At 56.5% G+C, this 20400-nt stretch overlaps 1 protein-coding gene across 5 annotated transcripts in view; it reads right to left on the minus strand.

Annotated features, from left to right (window-relative positions):
* MAEA (macrophage erythroblast attacher, E3 ubiquitin ligase) overlaps window positions 1-19833 on the minus strand; it is a 30528-nt gene extending 10695 nt beyond the window's left edge. For 3 of the 5 annotated variants that reach the window (XM_059923778.1, XM_059923775.1, XM_059923774.1), the window contains exons 1-3: window positions 19726-19833; window positions 4564-4746; window positions 2482-2685 (exon numbers count right to left, since the gene is read on the minus strand). In XM_059923778.1, coding sequence (XP_059779761.1) covers window positions 2482-2685; window positions 4564-4746; window positions 19726-19794 — 456 coding nt within the window. In that variant the 5' untranslated portion in view covers window positions 19795-19833. Of the gene's footprint in view, window positions 1-315; window positions 1025-2481; window positions 2686-4563; window positions 4747-18768; window positions 19023-19725 lie in introns of those variants that run through there. The other 2 variants (XM_059923777.1, XM_059923776.1) reach the window with 2 other exon arrangements.
* Window positions 19834-20400: the final 567 nt, after the last annotated feature.

Here is a 20400-nt window from a genome sequence, read left to right on the forward strand (position 1 = left end):
CCTGTCAGCTTTCCAGCTCCTGCACAGCCGCTCCAGACAGCGGGCAGGTCAGGGCGGCCACGCAAGGGCGGCTCTACTCGCGTCCTCAGTAGGGACGGCGGCTGGGCCCGCAGGAAGTGCCCCCAACCTCCCCGTCCTGACTGCCGATTACAGAACAGGACCCGGTCAGACAGGGCTGGGAGTGTGGCGGGCCGAGCGCCACGGCCACTGCTCCTCCAGGCTGCCACCTGGCGTTGCCCTCCTGCGGGGAGCTCTGACGAGGAGATGCCCCGTGGCTGCTGCAACCAGGACTCACTAATCCAGTTCTCTGCTCACCGCCCTCACTGGAGAGGTGGGCTGCTTTCTCGTGCCGCTTCCTTGGCCATTTCTCCACTGTCTTCTTTCTCCTGAACCCTTCCGACTGGGCAAAGGCCAGGCCCCCAGACGACATTCTGGTCTTTCTTCTCTCCCATTTCCCATCTTTTCCAGTTCTGCTCTAAATTCCAAGAAGTGGCCTCTCCTGCCTGCACCCCCCGGCATCCCGGGTCTTTCCAGGTCTTTCCTTTCCTGCTGACGGTCCTCTGACATCCTCGGGCCCTCAGTTATGGGAGCCACGGTGAAGATGTTAAACCAGCCGGCGGGAGGTGGGCCAGAGTGAGCGCCACGCACAGTCCGCGCCCGGGAGGCGCAAGCATGCAAGCTGCTGACGCAGGAACCAGCGGACCCCACCGGGCGATCCTCCCTTCTGGGCCGTCTGCGTAGCCCGCACTCCCCCTCCTCGTGGTGTCTTTGGATGAAAAGAAGTTCTTAACATTAAGGAGCCCCAGCTGCAGCCTCTTCCTTGGAGGCCTCGCCCAACCCCAAGGCCACGAGGATGTCCTCCTGCATCTGCTTCTGAAAGAGACTTGGATTTCTGCGCTCTGTGTGAAGCTGGGGGCTCCTGTGGCAACCCCCTTCCAGGACTGTCTCCTCGACGAGGTGCATGCCAACCTTCTGGGGCTGCGACCTTCCTCTGAGGACCGCCAGCCCCTCCCCCGCCGCCCTCCCATCCCTCTTGGCACCTCTGCAGACACGTCACCTTCACCAAATCTCGTCTGGCTTGGTGCTTCTCCCCTCTACGAGGCGCACGTTTGGGGGCCAGGAGGCGTGGGGAGCTCGTGCCTCACCAGCCACCGCAGGTGTGCGTGGCCACACCCTCGCAGGTGCAGGGGAGGGGGCGCGCGGGAGTGAAGCCTGACGCCCGCCGCAGGTGGACGGGCCGGGCCAGGAATGTGAGGCTAGGAGAGCCCAGCGGTCAGAAGCTGGCCGTGCTGGGCAGGGGAGGGAGGGGTGGGGAGAGCAGGCACCAGGGACCACTGGGCACCGAGCTGAGACCGGTGGCCCTGCCGTCCACAGCAGGAGCCTGGGCACGCGGCACACGCAGCTCCAGGGAGCTGCCCGGGGCTGGGGTGCAAGAGTGAGGAGCCCCCGTCCCCAGCCCCGCTGCACGAGTGTGTCAGCCACGTCGAAGGAAAGGCCTGGGGCTGGAACTAGACAGGGACGCGGACACAGCAGGAAGTGGGGCCAGGGCGCACAGCCAGGACCTGCGGATGCCGGCGTGGGGGTGACAGCGCGATGCTGCCAGGGACCCAAGGCCACCTGCCGGGACAGGGGGCATGGCTCAGGCTGGGGTTTCGAGCTGCCAGGGCTGAGCCCCTCGACCCAGGGTGGGAGCCACGCACACACAGGTGACATTTAAGCCATGCCAGGGGATGGGACTGGTGGGGGGGGGGAGCAAGTGGGCCCCAGGTGGCCAGCAGTGCTCAGACTGAGAACTTAAGGGTGAGGAGGGGCAGAACCAGTGGGTCCCGAGCGTGTGGCAGAGGAGCAGGCTGAGACGGGACCCCACGTGGAGACGAGGGAGACACCGCCGTCCACACGGATTCTGCCGCCAGAGGCTCCAGTCAACACAGGACGCGGACAGGGTCGGGTGGCCACGCACTCTGGTCTGAGCAGCCCGAGCAACTGTTCCTTGCCCCCCCGCCCCCCCCAGTGAAGGCTGCCCTCGGGACACCAGGGTACCACTGCCCCCAGCCACGCCGCCCCAAAGGCCAGAGAAAGGTGCAGGCCGACCTGCAGAGGCCCGGCGGGGGGTGGTGACAGCCCCCTTCACCACTGGCCAGCAGCCTAGGGTATTGAGCACTTCCACACCTGCACCCCCGGGGCCACCACACACGGACAGATGGAAAACGTGCCTGACCCCAGAGAAAGGCGTCACCCCCAGGAGAACGGTCACAGGACGCGCCTGGCGGCAGGAAAGCGGGCAGCGGTGGGGGGAGGGGTCCCTGTCCACACTCTTGCTCCTCGCAACGCGTGCAAACCACTGCGGCAGGTGCAACACACCCCTAGAGCCGTCATGGGCAGGAGGGGCCCTCCCGGCTCAGGACGCACGAATGGCCGAGTGGAGCCTCCACGCAGGGCTGGGAAGCCCGTGGCCCTGGGAACCCGCAGCCCCGCGCCCACCTCGATGCCACTCTGGCGCGCCAGCTTCACAGCCGTGTTGTAGTAGCCACAGCGCAGCAAGTGCTCCACCATCATGCGGTCCATGCGCTTCCTCTTCCACACGCTGGCCGCTGCTGGCTGGTCGCTGCTGTGCTCCTTGAGGTGCTCGATCCTGCGCTTGCACAGCTTGGCGCTCTCATCCTCTGCCTGGATGGACTCCACCGCCTGTGACACGCGAACAGAGGGGGCGCTCAGGACGGGCAGCGACCGGGCACCCCACCCTGACCGCCGAGGACCAGGAGGCAGGGAGGTCAGAGGGGAGCTGGGGCCCAGGGCCACGAGCAGCAAGAGTGTGGGGGCTGCTGCTACCGAGGGGACGGCAGGGTCTGTCCACCTCCTCAGGGATGTTACTGCTTTACACACGCTGGGGCTGTGCTGCCAGAGGCGTAGAACTTTAAATTTGTCATAGCTTCCTGCTTAATGAAACTACTTTTCATTGTAACGTGACTTTCTATCTTTTATAATACTTTCCCTTACAGGCAATTTTGCTCAAAATTAAGAAAGCCAAGTGGAAGTGTTCTACACCTGCGTCACATAGCAGCCACTGTCCACCACCTGAAGTGTAGCTCGTGCAGCCCCAGCAGTGAATTCTTGATTTTATTCCATTTAAATGTTAATGGGCACAGGTGGCTGGTGGCTACACACTGGACAGCAGGTCCAGAATTCTGGTCGGCCCTTGTTTCCTTCCAGCACATTCCACTATGGTTTGGCTTCCAACTGCCATCAAGAAGTCAGCTGTCAGGATATTTGCTGCTCCTTGACAAGTGGATTTTCCTCTACCTGCTTTTAAGATTTTTCTGTCTCTCTTTTCTTCAGTCTCACTATGTGAAAATCCTAGTTACGTTTACTTTTATTTAACCTGTTTAGGTCTCCCCGTCATTCTCCCTGCACATCTCTGCTCCCGCCCGCCTCTGCTGGACTCTGGCCCACTGCAGAGGCCCTGCTCTGTTCCCTAATCTCTCACCCTCTCATGTGCTCTCGTCTTTTCATCCCTGTGCTGTATTCTAGGTAATTTCCTCAGACCCACCTTCCAGCTCACTAACTCTCTCTTTAGCTTGGTCTGATTGTTAAGTGTTAAAATGTTTGTTGTAAGCAAACATTTGAGTTTTTCATTTGCTATTTTTCACTTCTTGTATTTTTACTTGGTTCTTTTTAACTTTAAATGACATACTTTCTATTCCCTGCAGATATTTTCAAGCTATTTTTTTCATCCTTTAAGCACAGTAAAGTACGGTATTTGATAGTTTCTGTACCTGAAGTCTGTGCAGATCTCTTTCTAGTCCTGCGGTGTCGCAGTCGTGGTGTCTTGTGTACCTGTGCTGGTTACTGTAGTTGAACAATCTGATGCTCAGCTAGAAGGCATCCTCCACTCAAGAGAACTGCATTTACTCTACCTGGAGCCTGGAGGCAGCACCCGCTGGGACCACTCAGACCAGGTTGAAGGAGGGGGTGGGCGGCAGTGCTTCGCCCGGCAAGTCCACTTCTGGGCACCCTCACCTGAGGTGTAGTGCTGCTGGGTCCTGCCATCAGGCCCCCCACTCTAATGGCCCTGAGTCCCTGGCCAGAGAGGCCCTTGCTGGGGGCTCTCTCTAGGCAGCAGGGGTCCCTTGCCTTCTAGCCCCCCGACACCCTGCTCTCCAATTCTGGTGAATAAAATGTTTTCAAATATTTTATCTCACTTTTTAGGGCCTATCAGTGGGCATACCTACCACTCCCAGAAACAAGATACCCTATGCGCTGTTTTGAGGTGAAATTGTGAAAATAATAAATCAATCTACTACCCATCCTGGCCTCCCCCACCTGGGCTCCCTGGGACATCTGGAGTCAGGATAAGCTGGCCCTACAGGAACAGGAATGTGGGCCGGGAAGCCGGCCTTACAGCTGACATAGACTCCAGAGCGCAGACAACAGGGGAGGGGGGCCCCTCCACCGCAGCTCCCCCAGGAGGCAGCCCCTTCTCAGGACAGCTGGGTGAAGGGTGCGCCCATGGGGTGCGTGCAGCCTGGGGGCAGAGTAGGCAGCATGGCCAGAAGCAGCACTGACCTTCCTCTTGAGGACACTGAGCTTCTCCACCACACCATCCAGGAGGCTGACCACAGAGTCCACGGCCGGACAGCTGCTCAGGGTCTTCTCCAGCTCAGCCACTACCATAGTGACGTGGCTCGTCTCCCGGTCAATGTTCTTCTGTGCGGCACGGAAGCGCTTGTTCAGCGTTTCGTAGGGCACCTGCAGAAGACAGAAGGCCACTGAGTCCACACTGTCGGCGGGTGGGCGCCACCCATCGTCCACGCGGGATGTGCGGGCCTCCTTTGTGGCATTTTTTGAGGCAAGAGGCTTCGGCTTCTCATTCTCTAAAAATGCATCTCCTCTAAAACCTGCCCGAGCCCCACAAAAGGCCCATGTGAGCGAGGGTCACCTGTGTTCCTAGACAAGGACACAAAGGCTGAGATGCACCCTGACCCACATCTAAGATGTAGTGCAGCCTCCACTCTTCCCAGAAGCCTCCACAAGTCAGCGGACAGAAAGATCACCAAGTTCATCTAGAATAACACAGTTAAGGAAATGACCAAAAAGGAGAGCAGTACTGCGGGCTTTAATCGGTTGGACGTGAAAGCCCACGATGTGCAGCAGAGATGCTGATGAGCCTGGCGGGCACCAGGTTGAGGCCGGACAGAAAGCAGCACCTCAGGTGCACCTCAGGGTTAGGAAGGTGACGGCATCAGCACCCATGGGAGATCACAGGCACACATTTAACTGATCTCAACAAGAGGACGCCCATTCCCGAGTCATTAAAAACACACCCATTCCCTCCAGAGCACGGGAAGATAGGAAACCCACAGAGCGTCACTGAGACGTCTGGAGAACTGCTGCTCACACACGCGTCGGCCCCCGAGGTCATCACAGCGCAGCAGGCAGGGTCCCGCACCGCACTCCAGGGACCCCTAGGGAAACCCACCGAAGACGGGGACTCCCTGCTCACACGGCGGGTCTCCGTGGAATTCTGCGATGGCTGCCACAAACCGCCCCTGTGAGCGCTTCGTCTTCAGACCTGCCCAGCAGGGAAGCACCCACTCCCGGGGCACTGCTGGCTCCACCGACACTTGCTAAGCACCAGCCGTGTGCCAGGTACCGTGCCTGGCAGGGAGGAGACCTGGGCCTGGCTCAGAGCCTGGGCTTCCCAGCAGCAGAGACCCCGGGGTGATGGCAGAGATGGGCAGGGCCAGGCTCCAGCCACGGAGGGGCCACCACAGCAGGACTCTTCGCCGGAGACCCAGCAAGGCCAGCACTGTCCTTGCCCTCAGCTACCACTCCCACTCGGCAGTGCGTAAACATGCCTGTCCACGCCTTGGGTCTCATCAGTAGTCTGAGGGGCAGAATGCCACGAGCCGAGCCACATCTGCCATGTGTGATGGGGTGCGCTCGGCGAGGGGTGGTCACCCCGCTGGGACTCGGGCTCGCTGATGACCTGCTGTGGGGTGGCTATCAAAGCACAACCGAGCTAAGAGACCAAGCCCAGCAGGACATGGGAGACGGCCTCACAAGGACATTCGGGGCCACCTGCTGCTGGTGGGCGGCATGGGTTCCCCTGCACGGGCCACCGGACTGGTCTCCGTGGTCCACCCCCCACACTGGCCGCCTCCTCTGGACTCAGTACTTCCTGTAAGAAAAAACGGAGGGACTCCTTCGGTGTCCACTTGGTCAGAAAGTGACCACTGCACACAGCACCCAACACGGTGTCAGGCTTGTGGCAGACAGCAAACCACATGTGGTGAAGGATCCCCCCCAGCTCCTGTGGAGGGTGTGTCCTGCCACAGGATGGGATTTCTGGAGGGTGGAGGCACGACCCAGCCTTCAACCACCACCCGTGGTCTCCACGACCAGGACTGGGGGGGATGGGTCTCTGTAATGGGAGCGGCACGTAGAGCAACCCCAAGATTGTGTGACACCAGCACCGGGCAAGATGCCCCAGGGTCCTCAGCTGCCGTCGGTCTGCCCCCCAACGCCACCGTCCTGACCCGACGACCCCCCCAGGCAGCCTCCATGGTGCGCAGACAGGGAGAGACACCCGCAGGGGGCTGAGGTCAGGGCTGGTGGGGTGTCACTGATGACTGCAAACTCCCTTCCAGTCTGTTGGTTAAACCCAAGTGAGTGTAGGCGTTAATTTTACTGCTTGAAAGAGTGAGCACTCAGTTCCACAACGACTGGGAAGTGGGTCACCGGCTGTGCCCTCAGGACCCAGGGCCAGGAGCGGAGGCAGCCTGCCCGGGTCCCACAGGCCGCCTGCGTGAACACACTGTGTATTTGTAATCTGAGCTGGACCGATACATTCATAAAAGAAAACAAAGTGGAATTACTAGAAAACAAATTGAACAAATCCCACGATGCACAATAAACAAAAGCTCCTAAGTTGTTTTTTATTATCACATCCAGACGTTAAAATTCTATTCCAATAAATGTAATCAAAACAACCACGACACAGAAGAAAAGAGTCACATGCCTGCACAGGCACGGGTGCGATCACGGGCCAGGAGTCCGCGGGTCCCTGTCCCGGGCCAGAGAGCCCGCACGGGCCGGGCACACACCGGTACACCCGTGAGCGTCACCGAGGCAGGGGGATTCCAAAGAAAGCTCCGTGGGCTGGGGATCCGACTTTTAACTCTTATCCAAAAAAGATGCCGGTGACGCTCTCACACTCATCCTCAGTCCACTGTCAGGATCCAGTCCCAACAATTTATACCGTAAGGTGATAGTTCAAGCTTACCTATTTCTCTTCTGAGGAAAGAAGCCGACTCAGGATCTGGCATACGTCCGCAGTGCGGGAACGGAACCATGGCACAGCCCGGCCGGTGGTGGTGGTGGTGGCGGCGGCGAGGGTGCCGCCCCCGCCCATGGCCCACACCCGGCCCCACCTGCGCTCCTGATGGCTCCGGACCCTCCCGTCCCCCAGAGGCGCCCCCTGCACCTGCACCAGCCCCACGCCTCTCCTGGCCCTGGCCATCCTCCCACATCACAGACCGCCGGCCCACATGCTCGGGGCCCACGCCAGCTGGGCCACGCGTTCTGCACGGCTGAGCTTTCGGGTCCCACCCTCTGCTGCCCGTGCCCCCCTCCCCCTGTACGAGCACCTGGAATCGACGTCCTTCCCGGGGCCGCCGGGCCGCCCAGGACTTGCCTCTCCCGCCTTTCCCCAACTGTCCCCTGCTGTTCTGTCACCCACAGCTCCTCAGCCTCCTTCCCAAGGGGCTTTTGCCAAAAGAAGGGGTGGAATTTCAGAAATGCTGAAGACTCTACACCATGCCAAGGTATCACTGAGAACGAGGCAAAATTGAGATGCTTTCAGATAGGCAAGGCTCCAAACCCCTTAGCAGCCAAACCCCTTCTGGGAGGAAAACTACTCAGAGACAGTCCTTGGTGAGACAACAAAATCACAGAGATATGAGAAATGGCAGTGAGGGGGGAAACCAACAAAGAGCCAGACCAAGAGAAAAAATATGTGTTCTTTAATACATTCCTAAAAGCACAGGCAATAAAAACAAGAGTAACAAATGGGACTACATTAAAGTTTAAAACTTCTGCAAAGCAAAGGGAGCAATCATCAGATCGCAACGGCAACCCGGGAACGGGAAGAGATGTTTGCAGACCACACGCCTGATAAAGGGTTACCATCCAGGCTTCATAAGGAGCCCCGAAAGCTCCACGACGGAGAGACAAATAACCCAACTGAGAAACGGGCCACGGACCTCAACTGACATTTCTCCGGAGAAGAGGGACGCGGCCCCGACACGTGTGGGCAGGCGCTCAGCACCACTAAGACTCGGGGAAACGCCAGTCACAACCACGAGGAGAGCAGCGCACACCTCGGGCCGCTCCCAGCGGGAACAGGAAGCAGCTGTGCTGGGGGGTGCCGGCCCCTCCTCTGGGACTCCGCCTCCAGGACCGGCAGGAACAGTGTGTGCTGTGGGGCGTTCTGTCAGAGTGGCCCGAGCTGACTTAAGAGAGTCCTAGGGATCTGAGCGCGACTCAGCACTGCTGGACACTTAGAAATGATGGAGACGGCTCATTTGTTTTCTACCTGGATAAAAAAATATCCTGAATGATACTGGTAACATACGGGCAATGGTGCCTGATTCAAAGCACTGGTCCAGGAAGGCACGGAGACCAAGGAGGGTGGGGGACCTGGGGGTGGACCCGCGTGCACGGTCAGTGTGGCCAGCCAGAGAGACAGGGCAATTCAGGGCCGAGAGGACCAGCCGTCTCCCAACAGAGGCGCCGGGACTGGACCGCACGTCGGAAAAGGACAAACCTCAACCTGTGCCCCATACAATCTGCACAGATTCCCTTGAAATGGACCACACACCTAAACATAAACGCTGAAACTGTAAAAATCCTCGACGTAAACATAGGAGAGAATCTTCACAACCTTGAAATAGGCAAAGATTTCTTGCAGGTATACAAAATGCACTAACTGTAAAAGAGGAATCAGTAAATTAGTCTTTATCAAAACTAAAACCTTCGCCCTTTGAAAGATAATTTAAGGTAAGCTGCACCACTTTTTTTTTTTTAAACCACACCCCCCTTTTTAAATTTTATTTTTGGCTGCATTGGGTCTTCGTTGCTGCGTGTGGGCTTTTCTCTAGTTGCGGCAAGCGGGGGCTACTCTTCGTGGTGGTGCGCAGGCTTCTCACTGCGGTGGCTTCTCTTGTTGCGGAGCACGGGCTCTAGGCACGTGGGCTTCAGTAGCTGTGGCTCACAGGCTCTGGAGTGCAGGCTCAGTAGTTGTGGCGCACGGGCTTAGTTGCTCCATGGCATGTGGGATCTTCCCGGACCAGGGCTCAAACCCGTGTCCCCTGCATTGACAGGCGGATTCTTAACCACTGTGCCACCAGGCAAGTCCCCCTGTATCACTTTTTATTTTACCAATTTCTAATTGAGATATAATTCAGATACTATAAAATTCACCCTTTTAATTCAAGTAAACAACTTAGTGGTGTTTAGTACAATCACAAGGCTGTGCAACCATCAGCACCATCTACTTCCAGAACATTTTCATCACCCCAAAAAGAAACCCGTTGCCTACAGAAGTACTCCCCATAGCCAAGCAACCAGCCACTAATCTACTGTCTACTTGAATGGACCTGCCTATTCTGGACATTGCATATCAATGGAATCATACATTCTGTGGCCTTTTGTGTGTGGCTTTTTTTTAAACTTAGCATAATGCTTCCAAGGCTCATCCGTGATGTAGCGTGTACTTCATTCCTTTTTCTGGCTGAATAGTATTCCATTATGCGAATACCACATTTGTTTATGCACTCATAAGTTGATGGACATTTTAGTTGCTTCCACTTTGGAGCTATTATGAATAATAAGGCTATAAATTCCTGCACAGGTGTTTGTATGGGCACGTTTTCACTTCTCCTGGGTAGATTATCTAGGAGTGGAACTGCTGGGTCATATGGTAACTGTGTGTAACTTTCTGAAGAACTACCAGACTGCTCTCCACCGCAGCTGCGCCATTTTACATTCCTCAGCGCCTGTCAGGATTGTAGCTTCTCCACACCCTCCTCCAGCACTTGTTACTGCCCATCTTTCTGCTCACAGTCATTCCCATGGGCATAAAGCAGTGCCTCATCACGCTTTCGTTACTTCACTCATGACGAATTATGTCGTGCATCTCCTCTTACGCTCATTAGCCATTTGTATCTCTTCTTCAGAGGAGTCTCCTCAAACCATTTGCTCGTTTTTACATTGGGTTATTTGTCTTTATATTATTGAACTGTAAGAGTTCTTTACATATTCTGGATAATAGATCCTTATCAAAAATGATCTGCAAATATTTTCTCTCTCTTCTGTTAGTCTTTTCACTTTCTTAACAGCATACCTTTGAAACACAAGCTTCTTCCCTTTAATGAAATCCAATTTATCAGTGTTATTGTAAATAAAACTTTTCTTCATTTCCCTTTTCACTGTTCATTTCTAGGATACAGAAATACAAATTATTTCTATTATATAAACTGATCTTGTATCCTGCAACCTTGCTGAACCAGATTATTAGTTCTAACAGGTTTGTGTGTGTGTGTTGTATACATGTGTATTCCTTAGGACTTTCCATACACAAGATGATTTCATCTGCAAATTGAGTTTTACTTCTTCCTCTCCAATCTGAATGCCTGCTATTTATTTTTCTTGCCCAGCTGCCCCAATCAGAACCTCCAGGACAATGCTGAACGGAAATGGTGAGTGGACGTCCTTGTCTTTTTGCTGACCTTAGGGGAAAGCTTTTGGTGTTTCACCACGAAGCACGATGTCGGCTGTGGTTTTCTCAGAGATGCCCTTTATCAGGTAGAGGAAGTTCTCTCCTATTCCTAGTTTGTTGAGTGTTTTTATCATGAAAGGGTGATGGATTTTGTCAAGTGTTTTTATCTGTGTCTACTGAGGTGATCATGTGGTTTTTGTCCTTTATACTATTAGTATGGCATTATGTTGGCTTTTACATGTTGAACCAACCTTGCATTCCTGGGGTAAATCCCACTTAGTCATGGTACATAATCCTTTTCATATGTTGTCAGATTCAGTTTGCTGGCATGCTGTTGAGGATTTTAGCACCTATATTCATTCATAAGGACTGGTGTGTAGTTTTCTTGTGGTATTGTTTGTCTGGTTCTGGTATCAGGGTAAAACTGACCTCACAGAACAAGCTGGGAAACTTCCTTCCGCTTCCATTTTTTGGCTGTTTGTGAGGGAGCAATGTTAACTCTTTTTTAAACATTTAATAGAATTCACCAGTGAAGCCATCATGTCCTGGGTTTTTCTTTATGGGAAGTTTTTTTTTTTTTTTTAATCTTTTTACATGGTATAGGCTACTCAGCCATCATTTTTACAAAAGGGTGATTTTATGCGGTTCAACTCAACACATTTTTCCTTCTACATATTTTCTGTTTGTATTCCTCACCCAATACTCAACAAGGAAGAGGGTATTGGAGCTTTCTCATCAATCTGAACCAGCTTTTTATGGTTCACATTTGGTGGATTTTTTTAAGGTTTGTTACTTGCTTTTAAATTCTGGTTTTATCTTATCTGGTTATACCAAAAAATTAAATTTGTATTAATCAAATCTACTTAATGTTTCCTTGGTAATTTGTTTCACTACAGCTTTTAAGATCATAGAATTTCTCCATTTAATTAGTTGAATGTTAAATTATATTTCCTCCAGTACCTCTTTCCCCTTCAGTGACTCGCAAGAAGTAATCCTTCCTGTTTTCCTAACTGAAACAGAATCTGGCGAACACCCTAATCGAGACCTGTACGAAACATCTGTACTCTCACCCAGTTCCACAGCAGCCCTCCCACACCGTGCCACCTGCTTTGGTGCGTGTTTCTTCAAACCTTCTCCAGCGTTTGCTGTGGGTTTTCTCACAGTATTTGCTGACAAAGAGATGCATTTTAGTTTGTTCTCATAATGTTTTCAGCCATTTTTACCAGCACAGGAAGGAAGTATTTCCCCAATGGCGTGAGGCCTTTCATCTTTCACAATTAAGAAACCTCAGCAGAGGTTTCTGAATATTTATCACAAAGCTAACAACATCTTGTAAAGTGCTGGACTGAGCCCTGAATGGCAGCAGACGCCCCTGCCTGGCCTGGAGAGCCGCGCCTCGTGTTCCGGCGTGTGGCACGCGAGTCTCACGAGTCACAGTGGCCCCACGCTCCCCTGGGCTGACCTCCCCGGGCACAGCACACACCTGAGGGAGGCTCACGAAGGACAGCAGTGCTTCAAGCCCCCTCTCTCAAATAGGCTTCTTGAAAAGTGACATGTCGCTGGTCCACCTCTAGGGGGATGCGATGAGATGGACTTTTCACTCCGTGAAGTGCGGACAAAGCTGGAGGCGGGAAGGGCACTGCCAGCACCTCCATATTCTCCCTCCTGGGGGCAGGGTCCTCTCACCCGCGACTGCTGGTTACTCACAGGCATCCTTTCGTGCCACTGGTCCATCTCAGCAAGGGCAGTATGAGCAGAACAGTGCACGCTGCAAATGCTCAGTTCGCCGGCGTAAACACAGGCAGCCTGGCACCAGGCCTCCACAGGAGCGTCTCCAGGCCCGGGACGGCTCACTCACCAAACACGGCACGCAGAGCCCGAGCAGGCACCAGTGCCGACTGTATGCATAACGCCAGGGAAACACTGTCTCACCTTTTCCATACAACGTATAACCAAAGCCAGCAATTTTGCAACAAGGCTGTTACTTCCGCAGTTTCATAGCAAACCCTGGTGTCCCGCAGAGACACCCTTCTTGGAGCTTCCCTCGTGATAAATAAGAAAGGTCTGATCGAGCACACAGAGAAGTCAGATGGCGTCTTTACGGCTGCTGCTAGCACCTGCAAACAGAAACCCAGCCCCCGCTGCCGCTGCCAGCCACGGCGCCTCCACTGGCGCCCACTGCTGGCGTGCTGCGGTCACCCTAACGTTTTACCCCTCCTGGCATTTTCCCAGGAGATGTTCTACTGGTTATTGCTGGGATGCAGAAAAGTGACTGACTTTTGTCTATTTTTCATGTACCCAGTTACTGTGTTGACCTTTATAATTAATTGCAGTCATTTTCTGGTTAGTTTGCTTGTGTTTCTGGGTACATAAACATATTCTGTCTCATTCGTTCTAATAGCTACATTTACTTGTTTCAATCTTACTTCACTGGATAGAATTGCCAAAATAATATTTAATAATTCATCTGTTATTTGAAGAGTTATTTCTTCTATGCCCTCCAAAGAGCTTATAATCCCAGTGGTTAGAAACAAAGAAGCAAAACACAGTTAAGTCAAATGGCAGCGGCAGCTAAGGAGAAAAACAGAGCAGAAGAGGGGATGGTGGGCCTCCCAGTCTAAATAAGGTGGTCGCACTGAGAAGGTGGTTACCTGAGCAGAGACCAGGGAAGGTGAGGGAATAAGCCAGACTGACATCTGGGGGAAAGGATTCTGGACAAAGTAAACAAGAGCAAAGACTCTGAGGCCCCCCATGCTGGCACATCCTGTAGCAGCGGGGAGGCCACTGTGGCTCAGTGTCCAAAGGAGTGGAGGTGGCGGGGAGGGAGGGGGAGGGGGAGGCGAGGAGGTGGGGGAGGAGGGGGAGGAGGACGATGTGGGGGAGGAGGAAGAGGGGGCCAAGTCATGAGGCCCTGGAGGGCCACTCTAGCAACCCTGGACTTTACCCCGAGTAAGACGGAGGCAGCCAGGAAGAAGCACGGGCAGTGCCGGGGACAGCCGGGGGCTCCTTCAACCACCCGGAGAGGGACTGGTTCAGGCCACGGTGGCAGAGTGAAAAGGATGTGAGGACAGGCTGGATGTGAGCTCTGAGGACGGCGGGGTCAAGGCTGCCTCCAGGGTCCCAGCCTGAGCCAAATGGGATGGAAGCGCTGTCCCCCAGTGAGACCGGGAAGATGGGGGAGCGGGTTTGCGAAGGAGCTGGGTAAGACAACGAGTTCAGACTTCCACATGCTGGGACACCTTACAGACCCAAGAGGGGACGTCTGACAGGCTCCCAGGTCCAAGGCTCTGGGGCTGGCGAGGGGATCCAGCTGGGAGTCATCGGTACACACGGCGGTCCTCAAACAAGGTCACCAAGGCAGCGAGCAGTCCCAACAAGGAGGATGAGGGGCGGCTGTGAGCCTGGGAGGAGCCAGGTGTGGGTGGCGTCACGGAAGCCGCCTGGGACCCTACGCCGGGAAGGAAGGGCGGCCTGTGGCACACGTGGTGAGAGGTGGGGGCGAGCACCAGACGCTGTCAGGGGCTCAGGCAGCACCATGGGGTCACCTGGAGATCCTGGCCAGAGCCCTGCCAGGGAGTGATGGGGCAAAACCAGCCCGGAGGCCGCTCATGAGACCGGGAGGTGGCCATCTCGAAGGGGGTGCCCCGAGGGTGCTGTCCAGTTGTCACCTAGAAGGCCACGGCATGCACACCGTGAGTGCACAGAGGGGCAGGGCGCAGACACTCCTCCCCGGCAGCTGAGCCTTGAAGGAAGGAGAGAGGGGTGCGGGCCGGGGTGGGGGGTGAGAAAGGAAACTCCGAAGGCTGCCCCACCCGGAATGCCGCTCATGGACAAGAGTGGGATGTGACTGTTTAAGGGATTTCCCCCCAGACAGAGGCGACGCTCCCTCGGCCAACAGCTACCGCCGGTGCCCCCCACGGGCAGGAGCTCTTCCAGGCGCTGGGAGGGCGACAACCGCCCAGACACGGCCCCTCACTGAGGACCAGCATCCCAAGGGGGCATCTGACAGAAAAAGCGCCAGAGGGTGACCGAAGCCAGAAAGAAAACACCAGGGTGAGGGCCAGAGCGCAGGGGCCGCAGGGCCGGATCCGGCTCAGGGTGGTGGCCTGGGGCCACGTGGGCAACGTCACGTCGGCAGAGCCCTGGCCCAGCCGGCTGGTGGAGCGCTAGGACGCCGGCTCCCACGTGCAGAGACCTGGGCGGGACACAGGATGGGGCGGGGAGCTGGGGGAGGTCTGGCTCAGATGGGGCAGGGCAGGGGGGCCGCTGTCATGACGGGAAAGGGGACGAGGCCAGGCCCCAGGGGCTGTGCGTGGTGGCAGGGGAAGGCTGGCTCTGTGGACAGCGAGGCCATCGGCCCAGCTGGGGCTTTTCTCCCCTCGGCCATATTCTGCGCCATAGTCCAGTTATCAAACTACTCAGCAATATTTAGTTGTTAACTATTGGTTAGTAGTGATTGAAACAGTGCATAATTCTGGTTTTCAAAAGGTTGTAAGAAACGTACACCTGAAAATAACCAACTGTTACCCCGGCGGAAGCTGCTTGGCCAGGTTCAGGTCAGCATCAAACATCCCGCCTCAGCCCGCCCGCCTCTTCCCGGCCCGTCTTCCCGCCCCGCCGCGTCCCCGCCCCCGGGCCCGTGTCGCCAGCCAGGCGCTCAGTGGCCCCTGCCCCCTTTGCAGGGCTCTGGGGACGTCCGAGCTGCCTCGCTCCAGTGGGACCGTGAGCCTTCGGTGTCAGGGTTGCCAAGACTTAAACTCAGCGCACATGGCTCCTCTCCAAAACACGCCTCCTCGGCCACCCCCAAACCGGTGCGCTGAAACTCTGTGTCCCTCGTTTAATGCCTCCTGCCACCAAGTATGTGACCAGGACGGGGCCTCACCCGTCTCTCCCTGAGGCCGCCCCGCTGTCGTGCACCATCGGGTCCCCCTCTCCCAGGTTTGTTCCGAGAGTTCCAAGAGCGCAGATGTCACGTGCTCAGGGATCATGGTTGTTACAGACCCGGCCGGAAGCCAGGCGCCTGAGGCGTGTGCAGCCACACGGCTCCCCCAACAGCTCTGCCAGGGCTGGGGGTCAGCACCGGCTCCAACAGCCCACTCCTTACAGAGAAATGGAGATTAGAAAGCCCTTTCTTTTCCAGACTTGAAATCTGTTTAAAACACTAACAACACTTAAAAACACAAGCAGTGAGCAGGGACCCCTCACGACAACCCACGTCTCTCCGGGAGGGCCCGGCGCGGAGGACGCAAGGACAGGACACGCCACCAGGTCGCCTTCGTGTGGTCAAACATCCCGCCAGTGACAGTGAGAGACAGGGGAGCGCGAAGCCAGGAGGACGCGCGGGGCAGGCACACGCTTCAGAGAGGGGCACGCAGCCGAGCTCTGGGTGTGTGGGGCTCTGGAAGCCAAGGCCACGTGCGGGCTCTTTCAGCTGAGAACAAACACTGCCCTGAAGGTGTGACAAGGTTGCAGCCTGAGAAGGCAATCATGATGCAAGCAGCTGCGGACCAGAGACGGCCAGCGTCGGAGGGAGGGACTGGCTCACTCGGGAAATCACAAAACCTAAAGTAAAAAGAGGTCAGGCCCCAGCCACGGCCACCACCTGGGACACAGCATAATCAGATACTTGTCTCAAAAGTCTGAACACTTTATGCTACCAGCGTTTCTCAAACTTGAGAACACGTGATCCCCCAAGCCCGGCTGAGACCAAGTTTGGAAAACCGCACTGAAAGTTATAACTTTAGCATGTAATTGGCACACAAACTTTCTACAAGTACAAAGCCAGGATTTGAAATTGCAGGGCAGTACTTGGTCAACAAAACCGTCACCACATTAAAAGCAGCAGATTTTTTCAAAGACACAGGAGAATCTGCCTCCAGACCCAGGTGGGAGCAACGGCCACACTCCCAGCCTGTCACATGTGACGAGGAGGGGACAGCTGGGAGAGGGGCTGGGGAGCCAGCATGAGGCTCCAGGTGAGCCCAGAGGTGGGCCCAGGTGAGCTCAAGGGGAGGAGTCAGGGTCCAAAGCAGGTTTCCAGAGATGATGCCAGGTCCCTCCCCTGGGCTGAGCGAACTCCCACCTGATCTGGACGGTGACAAAGAAGGCCTCCAAAATATGATTTTCCTTCAGTTATCCAAAGGAAAAAAACAGAAGTAAAAACTCCAAAAACTAATGGGATAATTAGCAAAGTAATTTGGAGAATAAACACAAATTGCTTTTATAATCAGAAAAAACTTCTAAAAACATAATTAGAACAGGGTTTCCAGTTGACGATGGTGGGTCATGCCCTGGAGTTTCCACTTCTCCTTCCCTGAGGCCTGAGGGGCACGACCCACAACCCGACACACTGCAGGGAAAGGTGCCAGCCAGGGCCGGAGCACAGGGCGCCCGGGAACGCCCGCTGCGGTAAGAACAAGTTCCCCACAGCAAGGTCCAGACCAGTGGTTCTCATGGGGACCACCCGCGCCCCCGGCCCAGGACAGGCGGCAAAGCTAGAGGCATCCCAGAGGCGTGCTCCTCACATCTGGGGGCCGAGGCCAAGACGCACCCAAACGTCCACAGGCTTGGGCCGCCCCGCCCCGGGGGGAGCAGGGGCTCCGGGAGGGGAGGGCCGCTCCGCCCTCCAACAGGGAGGAAGCCCCGTACTGTCTGAAGGGCACTCGCCCGCTGCACGCTCGGCCCTGCCACCCTGCGCGAGAAGCTGCCTTTGGGCTAGAGAAGCACAACCGACGCCTTCCAGAACGCCCACCCTCAGCCGTCACCCCTGCCCCCTGCCCTGTCCCCCCGCCCCCTCTCCCCGCACCCCCTGCCTCTGGACTCTCTCCAGACCATGAACAGCACAGCTCCCGAGCCAACAGCCCTTCCCATGTTCCTCGTGAAACCTCCTCATTATCCAGTAGGAATTACTCCTGACAAAAATGTTAACTCAGCAGTGACACACATGTCAAGAGAACAGAGGAATTATCCTGTGGGATCTAAATAATCTGTGAGGGAAAATGGAGAGAGTACCTTGCAAAAATTCTACTTTTTAAAATCATTCCAGAAAAGAAGTGAAATGTCTTTATTTGGCAAGCTCACTTGAAATGATACTATAATATTTCTTGGGACTTCCCTGGTGGTGCAGTGGTTAAGAATCTGCCTGCCAATGCAAGGGACACGGGTTCGAGCCCTGGTCCGGGAAGATCCCACATGCCGCAGAGCAACTAAGCCCATGCGCCACAACTACTGAGCCTGCGCTCTAGAGCCCGCGAGCCACAACTACTGAGCCCACGTGCCACAACTACTGAAGCCCACGCGCCTAGAGCCCGTGCTCTGCAACAAGAGAAGCCACCGCAATAAAGAATAGCCCCCACTCGCCGCAACTAGAGAAAGCCCACGTGCAGCAACGAAGACCCAATGCAGCCAAAAAAGAACCAAAAACAAAATCCTTTACCTCTAGGAGTATCTGCCTAACTACGTTAATCAAAGCCTGTTTGATAAGTCTGCAACTCAGACTCCGTTCACGATTATGAAACGAGAGAGAAGGACTCGGAGGAGGGATCCTGCCTGTCTGGTGTTCCCCACATTCACCACCACGGTTTTCATCTCTGAACCTTCTTGTCTGTCAGTCAAGAGGCAGGCCTGGCAGGGGCTGAGTGAGACCAAAGCTCACAGTCAGCGGTTCCCACTCACGCCCCTTGGTTTTGGTTGGGTGCCCCGGGCAGCAGAGAATCGTGGCCTACGAGCCGCAGGGTCTTGCGGGAGTGGAATGTCAAAACAGCACGCCCTACACCTGCGGTCCAGCGAACAGGCATCTGGCTCAGGCCAGCAGCGCTTCCCTTCCTTCCCTTCAGCTACCTTCCCACAGCCACAGCCCTCTCTTCACCCTGAGCCCACCCAGGCGTGCTCGTCTGACAGGAGTAAACAACCTCAGAGGCGGTGAGGACCCTCCCGAGGTCTCCGAGGAAGTGAACACAGGGCTCACAGCAAGCTGGCCACACCGCACCCACCCTCTGCCACCACTGACGTGGACAGGCATGCTGGGTCCTCCGGGAGGAGAGATGCGACGTGGCCCCCGGGAAAGGAATTCAGACGCACGCAGGCTCGGCCGCAGCTCTCCTGGGAATGTTATAACCTTGAGCGTTGAAGGAATTTACTCCCAGGTGCTTCACTGTAGTCAATCACCATCGAATCCTCTACTAACTAGGTAAGAACTAGCACCGACCCCTCTCCCGGGAACACCGATTTCATCCCAGCGTAAGTCGACTTGCCTCAGCGACCATCCAAGGTCACCCAACTGGCGACCGAGTGGCAAGGGCTGTATTTCAGGTTTGGTGACGCCCCGCAAATGGGTTCCCATTGGGTCGTGAGGTCTCTCCTCACAGGTTCCCTAATTAGAGGCTGGAAGCCATCCATCAACACCGTCTGACACGAGCTTCCGGGAGGAGAGCTGGACACCAACCGCCAGTCACGGTGGGCACTCTGGCTGGGCGCCCGCGACCCCACAGCCCTGAGATCCCAGCCTCCAAAGTCACCAGCCTGTCTACGACCAGGACTGTCGCTGATGCAGTTCACGGTATTGTAGAACGAAGGGGCCACAATCGGGCTCCGGAGGGAGAAGCGGGGCGCCAGGCAGACGCGCTCCCCGCCCTGTCACGAAGGCAGGCGGGAGCATGGATGGCCACACGCCACACCCGCCCGGCCCTCAGGTCCCCTGCCCCCGGGAAGCCCGGCCGCCAGCCCCGGCCCCCAGAGAGACGGGCCCCCAGCCCCTGGGGAGCCCGGCCCCCAGAGTCCGGCACCCGGGGAGCCCAGCCCCCAGACCCCCGGCCCCGGGGAAGTCCGGCCCCCAGACCCCCGGCCTCCGCCCGGCGCCCCATGCCGCGCCCTGGCCTTCGCCCCGCCCCTCCCCCTCCCCCCCGACGCCGCCCGGCCAGGCGCGGGCGCCCCCCGGCCGCAGACCCCACCTTGAGGGTCGGGTACTCCTGCACCTTCAGGGTCATGGAGAGCTGAGCCGCGGACTCTTGCACCGCCATCTTGGACCGGCCAAAACATTAGCGGGCGGAGCGGAAGCGCGGCGCGCGGCACGCCGGGTAGTGACGTCGCGGGGCGGGGCGCGCCGATGCCTGCACCAATCACATCCGCCCCCACCCCGTGGCGGAGAATGGGCGCCGAGGGGCGTCCGCTCCACCCAATCATCGCCGGCCTTTCTCTCGTTCAGCCAATCAGAGGGAAGCACGGCTGGGCGCGGTCTCTCCTTGAACTTGAGGCGGGGCGGGGCGGCTTCTCTCCACCCGTCGCTCGCTTGCTGCCTTAGCCCCAGTGCTGGCTTCCCAGAGCGCCCCCGTGGGTGGGGGTGGGGGGTCGGGGTCCCGCGAGGAGCGCGGCTATGGGGATGACTGGGCTCGCGTGGGGGCCCCTGGAGGCAATGACCCCTCCCTCCTGATTAGGACCCCTCCTTGCAGTGACCCCGCGTGGTAGTCGTGGCCAGAATGTCTGCAGGCCACGGGTGCCTGTCAGCCGGCTACTTTCCATGGGCCTCTCTCCGCAGAGGAATGCGTCTGGAGCCTGACACGGAGCCGCAGGTTCCCGCTGGGGAGGAGGAGAACTGAAATGGTTAAGGAAAGAGGCTCCCACAGTGT

This window comes from Balaenoptera ricei, chromosome 5 (genome assembly GCF_028023285.1).
Source record: "Balaenoptera ricei isolate mBalRic1 chromosome 5, mBalRic1.hap2, whole genome shotgun sequence".
Lineage (NCBI taxonomy): Eukaryota > Metazoa > Chordata > Mammalia > Artiodactyla > Balaenopteridae > Balaenoptera > Balaenoptera ricei.